This window comes from Apis florea, unplaced genomic scaffold (assembly GCF_048593485.1).
Source record: "Apis florea isolate Af1SG1 unplaced genomic scaffold, ASM4859348v1 contig_3802_pilon, whole genome shotgun sequence".
In the NCBI taxonomy this organism is placed as follows: domain Eukaryota; kingdom Metazoa; phylum Arthropoda; class Insecta; order Hymenoptera; family Apidae; genus Apis; species Apis florea.
Window position 1 is genome coordinate 267,154 of NW_028256863.1, and position 12,683 is coordinate 279,836.

General features: G+C 25.6%; 2 protein-coding genes across 4 annotated transcripts; both read right to left on the reverse strand.

Annotated features, from left to right (window-relative positions):
• Positions 1 to 2,356: 2,356 nt before the first annotated feature.
• Positions 2,357 to 4,057, reverse strand: Ppa (F-box and leucine rich repeat protein partner of paired). The gene has a single exon (XM_003692737.4). It carries the CDS (start codon positions 3,925 to 3,927, stop codon positions 2,482 to 2,484), a length of 1,446 nt encoding a protein of 481 aa, XP_003692785.1. The 5' UTR covers positions 3,928 to 4,057; the 3' UTR covers positions 2,357 to 2,481.
• A 3,078-nt stretch (positions 4,058 to 7,135) lies between these two features.
• Positions 7,136 to 12,162, reverse strand: Rab35 (RAS oncogene family member Rab35). Of its 3 annotated transcripts, XM_086916286.1 has the most exons (5): positions 12,080 to 12,129; positions 11,873 to 11,972; positions 11,258 to 11,555; positions 9,247 to 9,671; positions 7,136 to 7,977 (listed from the first exon to the last, which is right to left on the reverse strand). In XM_086916286.1, the coding sequence occupies exons 3-5, from the start codon at positions 11,307 to 11,309 to the stop codon at positions 7,849 to 7,851; spliced, it is 606 nt and encodes a 201-aa protein (XP_086772412.1). In that variant the 5' UTR covers positions 11,310 to 11,555; positions 11,873 to 11,972; positions 12,080 to 12,129; the 3' UTR covers positions 7,136 to 7,848. The 3 variants fall into 3 exon arrangements, with proteins under 3 accessions (XP_086772412.1, XP_003692779.1, XP_086772413.1); XM_003692731.4 differs by lacking the exon at positions 11,873 to 11,972 and having other exon boundaries at positions 12,080 to 12,162; XM_086916287.1 differs by lacking the exon at positions 11,873 to 11,972 and having other exon boundaries at positions 11,258 to 11,383; positions 12,080 to 12,159.
• Between the last annotated feature and the right edge of the window lie 521 nt (positions 12,163 to 12,683).

A 12,683-nucleotide genomic window follows, 5' to 3' on the forward strand; every position in this document is an offset into this window, starting at 1 on the left:
ATTAATTAATCGTCATCATGCATGAACTGAATAAAATATCTTAATAATAGCGAAGAAAGTTTCAACTTAACGTTAATGCATTTGAAAATTCTAGTCAAATGTGTCGAAAATATTTCGATTCGATGTGCAACTCGAGCAACGATAGTTTTATATTTTTTCGAGCTTAACCGAAAGAAGAAAAAGAAGTTGGAAAAAAAAGACTGGATACATATTTTTAAAAGAAAATTATCTCAAATATAACATTATATTCGAAAAGATCGATACACGTGTACGTACGTCACAAGCAAACAAAATAACAAAGAATTTTTCTATTCCATGTATCGTTTGTAATCAGCGTTGATGCAACAACAACGCAGATAGATTATTTCTAATATGTAGGTACACATACGTACATTTTATTTAACAACCGGCCCGAATAAACGAAATCGATACGAATAAATTATAATTATCATCGAATTTGATGCGATTTATTCCTACTTGCATGCACTACTTTATACCTAATACGCCTTATTTTTAATTCTTTTTTAATTCGTATACAGATTATCAACGTAATTCGCTTTTTTTATTTTTTCCTTTTTGCGATAACACAGAAAAAAATTTGCTACATCACAAGTATTATGATACACAATGTACTAATCTTTGTCATCGTTTCACACGCTCGCGTCCTTTTCTCGTTTCCTTCTCTTTCCTTCTTTACTTGTACATATCTATTTACACGGAGAAACAGATATATGTCTCAATATCGTATATATAAAATAGAAACATATTTGTTATATTACACAAGATCTATACAGGCAAAATGATCGTATCGTATCATAATTCGGTGCCTAGAACATCGCGCATTCCATATCATTCTCATTATAATATTGTATATATACATATATATATATATATATATATATATATATATATATATATTACGTTAATAAAGAAGAAAGCAATAATTTTTCGCTAATCGAACAAACATAACGATCCTACATACTACACGTATTATATCATATTGAAATAATCGAATCACGTTGAAAACGAACGAATCGGAGGACTGAGGCATTATTCATTCTAATCTCCATGTTCTTTGGTATAATATGTCAGATAATTACGATAAACTGATGATGGAACAAAAATATCTTCAACGAAACAACAAATTCAATGATCTCATTGTAAAAGACGCGCGTACAAAACCAACGAAAGTGTTGTATACGCGTAGAGGAAGTTATCAAAAGTTGTACAAAAATTATTACGAAAAATGAATTAAAAATTTTAAAAATCTTTACGTATAAGAAAGTTAACAGTGTTCGCACACGCACAAAAAAAAAATGAAAAATAATACGTAATTGTGACGACAAGATATCCGGTAATAAAAAATATTCGATGAATTGCTTCGTGTATTTTATGCGCACCCGTGTATGCGTGTACATAAAGATACATACGACAGATTATGTGATTATATTCACATAAAAATGCATATATATAAATGTGAGCGAGAGATCAAAAATAAACAGAATATTAAGAAAAATAATTGTGCAGACGGAGAATCAAATACAACACTTTGGTTACAAGTATTATCGATACTTGATTCGCTAAAGAGACAAAGATTAACGGATTTTCATACATATATATATATATATATATATATATGTATATATGTATGTATGTATGTATGTATACAATATATGTACATATAAAGAAGAAAATACGCTGTTGTTTTGATACGATAAAGGGAAGGGAAAAAAGAAACAGTACGATATATGCGAATTTTCATTACGTACGAGTTGAAAAACACGAAAAGAGCGTAAGCGTTAGAGCTATAGTCTAGTTTAAACTTCGATTAAAATTCAATTTTAACGATTATAATAAAGGAAACGAATGGAATCCCGAATTCTATAGATAAATACGATTATGTCGAGAAAATTACATTCGAAATTAATTTCCAATAATACGTCTATGTAAATACGTATTGGTAAATACGCGATGAACGAAGCGTTGAAGATTTGAGAAAAAATCTTGAGAAAATATTTGACATGATGAAATGAGAATATACAAGTATATCGAATATATTGATCCGAATTAGAAAACTAAGTATCGGTATATATATATGACGACGTATAATCGAAAAAGGAAAATTTGTGTTTAAAATGATTGTGAGGATGACAAGGAAGAAAAGATAAAGCGTGCACGCGTTACGCGTAATCGTGTCACGTGATCTGGAAAGGAAAAAGAAAATGAAAGAGATCAAGTTGAATTATTTATAGATTGTCTCTATGTACTTATGCATGGAAGGAAAGGGAAGGAGAGATGTAGGGAATAGAACGATGGACAAGAGAGAAAAGAATAAGGAAAGAATAAAAACTCACAAGAAGAAGAGAAAGAATTAGAAAATCGGCATGGTATCTGGCAATGTTTGGCAGGCACCGAGGAAACATGTTGGTCACCGATACGAATGTAGGGACGCGTATAATGTGTACGATTGAGAAAAAGCCATCACCGCACGTGCCAAAGACCAAGATTTAACGTACTCAATTGCGGTAATTTCATAATCCTCTCTAAGCCATTGGTACTTATCCTGGTGCATCCGTAAAGATCGATACATTTCAAGTGTTTCATACTCTCAGCAATGGTGTAGAGTCCTTTATCCGTCAATCGGCTGCACTGACCAATATTCAACGTTTCCAAATCGTGCAACGTCTTTGCGATCTTGCAAATACCTTCGTCGCTGATTTGACAAGCAGATAGCGACAGTAATTTCAAATTAAACAATCCTTGGGAAATGTGAACGAGCGCTTGATCTCCGATTTTATCGCAAAATGACACATCCAGTGAAGAAATCCTACTGCCGCCTTCCGCAAGATAAGCCATACCGATATCGGAAACATTGTCACAGGATCGAAGGTTCAATTCGCGCAAACTAGACATCTTGGCTAGATGTTTCAGCCCTGAATCGGTAATACATACGCAAAACGAGAGATTAATCGATTTCAAAGTGGTTAAACCGATCGACACGTGCCTGAGAGCTTCGTCGCTCAGCCGTTGACAATCCTGAAGGCTCAAATGTTCCAATGCAAGATTTCCTCCGGCTGCTTCGCGATTTACACCAGCCAAATGAGCAATACCCAAGTCGGATACTTGCCAACAACTTCGTAAATCGAGTCTTTTTAATTTCTTCAAATTCCATGCTATACAGAGAAGCCCTCCGTTGGTAATGTTACAGCAACCACCGAGTTCTAAATGTTCGAGATTTTTTAAATACTGCACTATCCTACCGAGAGAAATGTCTGACACTTGTTTGCACAACGAAAGATTGAGTTCGGTAAGCGTGGTATATTCTTGGCAAAAAGCATTGATCAAGCCAGCGTCGGTAATATTATAGCAACCCGAGAGATTCAACGCCTCCAAGTTTGGCACGCCTTTCAAAACATCGCCGAGACCTCTCCGCAACGACAGTACCTGCACCCTTTTCACTCCTCTTCTTACCAGACTAGCGAATAACGCTGGCGCCTGTTTTCTTAGGTGTAATCTGGCCTCAACCCCTCGCCAAACAGATCGGTAATACGCTGCATCTCTCCACGCCGTGCATACTTGGGCGGCACGTCCCTTATCTCTGACCTCGAGGTAGCTGAAGATCAACGCCAATATTTCAGGATACAGGCAGGAGATATGCGTGCTCGGTGTGACAGTACCGCGAGCAATTACTTGCGGTTGTTGCCTCGATGAAAGACCTTGCGCGTATGCCGGTAGACCGGTCGTACCGCTAGTATAATGTGGCGCGTTACTCGAGTTATAAAGAATCCCTTGACTCTGCGAGGTCGGTATCGCAGCCAGGTGCGGTTGGTGTAACTGATAATAATGTCTTGAACGATGAAGCAACGTTGTACCGCGACTCGGCGTCAATGCCGGAAGTTCCGTCATCAACAGCTGACTTTCCTCCATCTTGCCCACTGATATACTATACACACGCACGCACGCATATACACGTTTCTCAAAAACTCTTAGCCTTAATGTTATTATTTCGTGCACGTTTTCCCCTTTATTTTATTCCTTTCCGTTTTCTTCGCTTCTCTTTCTTATAATTTCTTCCCTATACATTTCTCTGGGATTTCTTTATGGGATCATCTCTTCATATTTCTCACTTCTGCTTCTCCTTGCTTTCTTTCAAACACCGCTATTCTATTTCTTTCTCGCGATTAATTATATCGTACCATGTATCTCGTATCATATTTCGTCTTCGATTTTTCCATGTAAATAATAAGTCGAAATCAACGATATTCAATCTCGAACACTGTACTTTTCTATCGATCACGTTAATATCTACTTGGATTAAATCGAACATCGATGATAAATTTATTTTAATCGATGAAAAATAAAAGAAAAAGTTCGTCGATTATATATTGCTTTACGATTTTCAGTCCCACGCGGATCGCTTAATACTCACGAACACCGCATAATAAATGTAACGCTATCATATTTTTTGATTCCTATTTTCCTTCGTCCACGCGTTTCGCTTTCTTCTTTCTTTCTTGTTCTCTATATTTCTCTCTCTTGTTCTCTCGGTTCTTTCCTGACCGTTCTCCTTTAACCTCCCTCGCACCGTCCTTCTCTTCTTCTTCTCTTTCTATTATGTATAAATACATGTATGTATTCATCTACTATAAAGTACATACACACACGCGCGCACGCGCGCGCGCGTGTGCGTGTGTGTGTTTGAGTGCGCGTGTATGTAACGTTATTACGTGCCTGTATCTGTAAGCGCGCCCGCAAGCGCGCGTATCTATATATGTATGCGTACGCGTACGTCGTGCGTGTCACACGTATGATGTATAGTATATTTTTTTTTTCTTTTTTCCAATGTTTGTTATCACCCCACCATTTCCTCTCGCTGCTCCTATCTTTTTTTCGCTTATACTTGTTACTTTTCTTCCAATTTTCCTCTTTACTACAATGATCACCTTTTTCTAGACGCGATATGAATATCAGCAATACTCACACGCACACTGCCGTTACGTTCTTTCGAAATAAAAACAAGTTGCCAACAAATTTTGTCAAGCATCAAATTGATTCGTTTCTACACACCACTACCGTGATATTATCTTTGTACTCACTCCCTTAACGGTTAAACGTGTCACAAAACCACTCGCGTAACTGGCTTCGGAACGACACATCGCCAAAACGTAAACCGGTGCGCTGCCAGTCGCGAACTGTTGTTCCAGTTACCTAAAGTTAGATGTCGTGTCGTCGCTCTGTAACACAAGGAGAGTAAACTTCGTTTCAGCAAAACACCGATTGGCTGAGAGTGCTCAAACCTAGATCACGTGACTCTACCGACGAATATCGATTCGGGTCGCGCTGCGGCGGCATTTTTAAGTTTTCGTCAGGAGGTGGGGGTACAACACCATGTACTACTCCAAACCACGTTGCCAAACAGACCACTGTTCTCTTAATTTTTTTTATATACTTTATTCTTATTTTAAAATATCCTTTTCGATTAATTATTTCTCTCTCTAATTTTTCTTATTTCAATTAAAATTCTTATATCCTCTTAACAGCTATTATTATAATAATTAATTTAAAGAAAAAAAATAAATTATTTTGATTAGCATCGTATGAACGTACATGAACGAAACATAACACGAAAAATTAAAATTTCTTATAAATATACTTATTGTGTAGAAATTTCTACATGTATATCTAAATAAAATAATAGATAAAATATCTGGCAAATAAAATAAAGAAAATCAATATTAAAACTTTAAAATAAAACTTAAAATAAAAATTATTTGTTATAATCACTGATAAAATAAATTTGTTTAAATATTATGACATTCTCAATTTTATATTTTTAAACAGTTAGTTTATAATTTATAATTTTATCATACATCCTATATATCCATATCAATAGCATCTTACATATTATATTAAATAATATCATTCAATAATTTATATAAAACTTAAATTTCTATATATTAAAAATAATATTATATTATATAAAAATATAATTATATATAAATTATATTATATAAAAATTAACTGTATAATATTATTTATAATATTAAAAATGGAAAAAAAAAGATAATATATTTGAAAAGTTATTTTTTATAAATGAATTTATTTATACATTTTAATATATCTTAATTGTTAATTATTTATACATTATGATATATTTTAAGCGTTGTAGTTGCTTAAAATTAATAATTTTTTTATTCAATAATAATATTTATAAAATGTTAATACAATATTAATTATTAATTCGGAATTGATATTAAAAAGAAAGAGGTAATAAATAATCTAAAAAAATATAAAATATGTTCATATACACATAAATTCTATTTATATTTTAAAGTATATAATAATTCATGTACAATATTATAACTGTATAACAGTAAACAATATTGAATATACTTAATTGGAATATTTGTGATATGCCACTAAAACTGGCAAGTAAAATATTTACATATTATAGGATGCCACTTCATTCCCTTCATTTAAAAGATATGTTATTCTGATCAAAAACTTGTAATATCATTTAGAACTATCATTAAAACGGTATTACAGCGGCAGCTGGATAAGTATCTTAACTATTATCACAGATGATAAAATACGTTTATTGTATTATTGTAGCATGTATATATCATATTTATTATTAAAATTAGCAAATTATTATGTAATTATAAAATATTTAATTTTATACTTACAATAAATTTTGCTTACAATAACTTTTATTTCAATTATTATTATTATTATTATTATTATTATTATTAATAATAATAGTAATAAAACTTATAATTGTTTTAGCAATAAAAATGATTCTATAAAATGAAGATTTAAATTTGTTATTTTAAAAAATTAATTATTTAAATTACGTTCATAAAAATAAGATTTTCATAGATAATTATAGCATTGTATTAACATTAAAACTTTGTAAGACTTACACTTTACAAAATTATATTATATATTCATATTGGAAGAATAAATAATTTTAATTTCTTATAATTTGTTGATTCATCTTTCACAATGAATAATTTTTTTAAATTTCCAATTCTATTTACATTGAATTTGTAATATTTAATTTACATATTATATTCTGTCAATTAAAAAATGCTTGCCTCTGTTATACCGTAAATGTTATTGATTATTATTAAAATTTGATTTATAAATGATTTATTCTAAAGCATCATCAAACTACAGGAACTTTGTACAGTGAATATGCACAAAATTTTCTTAACCTGCTGATGAAGATAATTGTTTAATTTTTATTAAATATTATATATTAACAATATTGAATTCACATTATGGTAACTTATCCAGAAAAATTTATCCATATTCATCCAAATCTCATACATACAATGTTTCTTTATTTTATTCAATAAATTTAGATTAAACTTTGTACAATATATTTCTTTATCTTCTACTTTTTTTATAAATAATTTTTTTGAAAAATGAAAAAATGAATAAAAGAAGCAGTTATGTATATTTCACTTGTTTTTCCTTTTTGTGCTGATTTTTTGTAAATTATAAATTGTACAATATAAATAGGCCTTTATATTTTTAATGCCACATTCAAAATGCAGCTTTTTGAAAAGTGTGTACTTACAAAGTTATTTTTGCTAAATAAACACTACACACTCATAACATTTGCATCCTATGTATATTGAACATTACTAGCATCAAAGTATATTTCTATGAGAATACAATCTTCGATGTTGTAATTTAAATACAAAACTTAATAGTTTTAAAAAACGTCAGTATTACATTATATGATCATTTTATCGCTATCACATGCTCTCTGCTTATTTTTGTTTCATTTGTGTTATGTGATTAAATGATATCAACAGATTGCATGCTTATACAATGCTGTTAACAACACTTCTTTTTATGTTGTTTTGTGCTTTTCCTTAAATTGACTGTTTCACTGGTTTGTATAGCTTGTCGTTCCTTCCTTTCTTTTTTGGTTCTTAATACTTGTCGTGTTATAGCCATAAACATCTAAATGCAACAAATTAATGTAAATTAAAATTATTATAAAATTAAAAAAATTTAATAATTAGTATTATTCTTAATTATTAAATTATATTATGTATTTAAACACATAATATAATTTAATATATATATATATATATTTAATGAAATAAAAAAATGATTTTTAAAAATATATATCAAATTTAAATTTGTATTAATATATTTATGAATTTATATTATATATATAAAATTATATTATTACATTATATATAATTGTATATTACAAAACCTAAAAGCATAAAAAATTTACTAATTATTAATAAGTAGAAAATTATAATATATAATGTATCATTTTTAATATTATTGTAATTAAAAAACAAATATTTAAATAATTCTACAACATAATAATATTTTTAGGAACAAAGCTATTCACATTATATGATATAAATAATAATAAATAATTTAATTAAAAATATATCATTTATACATTAGTGAAGAATTAAAAATTTCACAATTGTTTTACAATTTTTGTTGTATTTTATTGCAATTTTAATAAAAAACAAATAAATATTTGTATATTCTATTTTTTGATCTTTTTATTCAATTTTATTTAAATTGGCTCTCAAAAGATAAAATCTTCTTTTATAGAGAAAGTTATCATGCATCAAAATTTATTTTTAAAACAAATGTAATATATAAAATGTAGAATAATGTTTGTAACTTTAATATACGTTGTCAAAAAATATGATTTTTTATTTTCTAATTAAATATGAATTTTTTTCAATAAAATTATAGCTATTCATAGAAATATTTGCATTTTTGATTTTACAACTTTTTGTGTATGAAACAATAATTAATTTTTAAATAATATTTTATGTAATAATAAATAAAAAAATTTATAATAATTGTTTAAAACAAAAACAATAAAAATAAAATATAATTAAATAATATTTACATATTATTTAAAACAACAATTTTTATTCTTTTTTTATATTATTTTTTATATTCTTTAATTAATATTATATAAAAATCAAAGTAAGATATTTTAATATTATTTATTAAAAATATATAATATTTTTTAAATATATATATGCAATTGTCAAAGTATATTATTAAAACATACTTAAAAAGTTAAATCATTAGAAAGATTATTTAAAAAGATTTAAATACTGATATTTAAATAATTATTAAATATAAGAATATTTCAATTAAATACTATATTTTATAACTATTCTTTATATAATTATAAACTATTCTTTATGAAAATATATTTAATCATAATTATTATTTACTTACTTCTTGCACATTAACATTGTCTTTAGCAGAAGTTTCAAATAACTGAATTCCCATTTGATTTGCAAATCTTTGTGCATCTTCTGTTAATACCACCTTTTCATTAGGTGCATCATTCTTATTTCCTACAAGTACCCTGTTGACCACATCACAATTTTGTTCGATTTCATGTAACCATCTTTTAACATTAGCAAAAGAATCACCACTGGTCACATCATACACAACTATAACACCATGTGTTCCCCTGTAGTAAGTTGAAGTTATTGTCCGAAAACGTTCTTGTCCAGCTGTATCCCAAATTTGGAGTTTTACTCTCTCACCATCTACATCCACAGTTTGAATTTTAAAATCCACTCCTATTGTTGTTATATAACTGCCATTAAAAGTATTGTCAGCAAATCGTAATAGTAGTGAACTTTTACCTACACCTTAAACAAAAAATACAAAATAAATATAAAATATAATTTAACAAAACTAATTCATATATATAAATATATTTAAATAAATAATAAATAATTATTATAATCTATAAGAGATAAAAATAAAAATAATAATAAAATAATAATAATAATAATAATAATAATAATAAATAACTATTACTTATTAATTGAAATAATATATATGTCAATATATAACTTTGTAATTTTAAAAGAAATAATCCTAATTAAATCTCCAAAATCAATTAAATGTAGTGATTTTTTATTTATTTATTATTATTTATTATAATTTTTAATTATTGATAAAATATGTTTAATTGTATATGAACAATTTCATTTTTCAATTTTTTTTTACATTTACCAACAATATTTATTTGGTATAATTGAAAAGATATAATAAATAATAAAAATAAGAAGATATAATACAGAAGATTTGATAATTTTTTTTAAAGTTATATTAAAACAAATAATTTTATAGATATGATATAAATATTTGATATAATTGTTTGAAATTATAATCAATTTAATAAATTATATTAATATTTTATTTGTTTTATAATTGATTAATATATAGAAAATAAAACATTATTTGAAGAAATTATCTAAGAAAAGGTTAACTTCTATCATTAATATGATAACAATAATAATGACAAATACTGTTAATAAAAATTAAGTTAATAAATTTAATAAAACATAAAAATATAAATTTTCTATCAATATAACAAAAAAATAATTTTTTTTATAACTAAATACATTAAGTAGTTAAAAAATCTAAAAACATATATATATTTTTTAATTTGAATTTTATCTTATAAACTTAAAATTTAATAAAACATTAACATAATAAATAATAATTAATTGTTTTTTTTATAAAAAATATTAAAATATTAATTTTTGTAATGATAGTAAAAAATTTGTAATTTATTGGAATATAAATAAGAAAAATATTCGGATATGTTTATTAAAAAAGAATTTTCATTTATTTATGTTAAATATATAATAAAGTTTTATTATTATTATTAATACTCTATTATATTATATATATTATTGAAGTTTTGAAAAAATATTTAATATTAAAATCTTTTATAGTTATCAAAATATTATTAAACTTATACTTAAAATATCTTCAAAATTTAATATTATACGATAAGAATTAAAAATTTTTATATCATAATTATTTAATATAATATGATAATATTAATATAATATGAATACATATAAGTAAATAGCTTCTTGATGATATTAAATATATAATTTAAATATAATTTGATATATTTTTTAATATATATCATAGAAAAGAAAATCATTTGTAAACAGAAAATTTTAATAAAGATTAGCAATGAAGATTATTACTTAAAAAAGTATAAGTTTTTAAAAAAAATTTTATATCATTATTGTAATCATATAAACAAATTTCTAAAAATCTTGATTATAATAAATTTATTTTATCTATTTTCTATTAAAAATATAAATAATATGATATTCTCTCTATAATAATTTTAAAAATTTATTACAATACATTTGTGTAAACTTCATTATTGATGTATTTAAACAATGAAGAAAATTTGTACACTTACCACTATCTCCTATTATTAGAAGCTTAAATAAATGATCATATTCCCGGGCCATTTTGACATGTATGACGTTCAGGTTTATCAAGTGTTTCCTCGTGAAAATGATTCGAAATAAAAACGATACATTCACTGTATCGTAAATAATATGGATATAATTAAATGATATATGAATAAATTCAAAAAATAAAATTGCTAATTTGATACGAATTGAGACAACAATTGCGGCTCATTCCAACTAAAGACTCCAGTATCAAATAAGCGCCATGTTTATTTGTCGTGATATCATAATTTATTATCACCACTGAGAAAAAATTACATTTGTTAACGATGATAATTATTTCATATTAATTTCTAATAACCAACACATTTTATTTATTTCAAAATTTTTCATTTAACATATTTAAAAAATTTAAACATATTTGGCAATAAGTGCCATTGGTTGAAAGAAAAGAAAAAACATCTTTTGATAAAATTATTTATTTAGCGAATGATTTTAAACTACTAATTGTTTCATATGATCAATTATGAAATTAAAATTTTGTGTATATTCAATTAAAAAATTAAATATTTTATTACATTTTTATAAACAAATAGCAAATGTCAATACACTATACGTACATATATACATATGCATATAAACATGTTATATAAATATCATTTGTTATTAAATATTTATCCAACATTATTTCATTCCTTTTTGTTACTAATTTTCATTATTCTGTAATTATATACTTATATATTTTATGATAGATATAAAAATTTGAAATGAATAATTTAAAATATAAAAATTTACTAAATAATCGTAATATGATTCTTTTTTTCTACCTTTCCTATTCCCCTTCCCCTCAAATCTTTTCTCAGTCACTTTTTCTTTTACTTTGTTCTTTCATGCTTAACCTTTGAATAATATTGCTGAGATGTCAATAATTCCAGAAAATTGAAATATTTCTCACGTATATATAAAATAATAAATAGTAAATATTATAATATAAAATTATCATTTCTATATAAATTTGTTTAATTGCTTATAGAATAATAAAAATAATTCTCTAGATATTTTTATCAATTTTTAACATTAGTTATGTATTTCTTATTGTAATAAATTTTTATTCTATCGTTTTAAGTATTTAAAAGAAGTAAACATAATATTTTTTATAACATTTGTTAATAATTTATAAGTTTAAAAATAAAATGTCAATTTTGTTTTAAGTATTCATTATTTTTAAGCTTCAATTAAAAATTACTCTAATTAAAAATTATTCTAATATGTATTTGTACATTTCATACTACTCAATAATACATTAAAAAATATGAATTTTAGCTTATATTTATGAATCTTTTACCTAATATTATATAACATTATAATTTTTTTTCTAAAATTTATAGGACAAAATAAATAAATAAAAATTAAATAATTATAAAAATTATC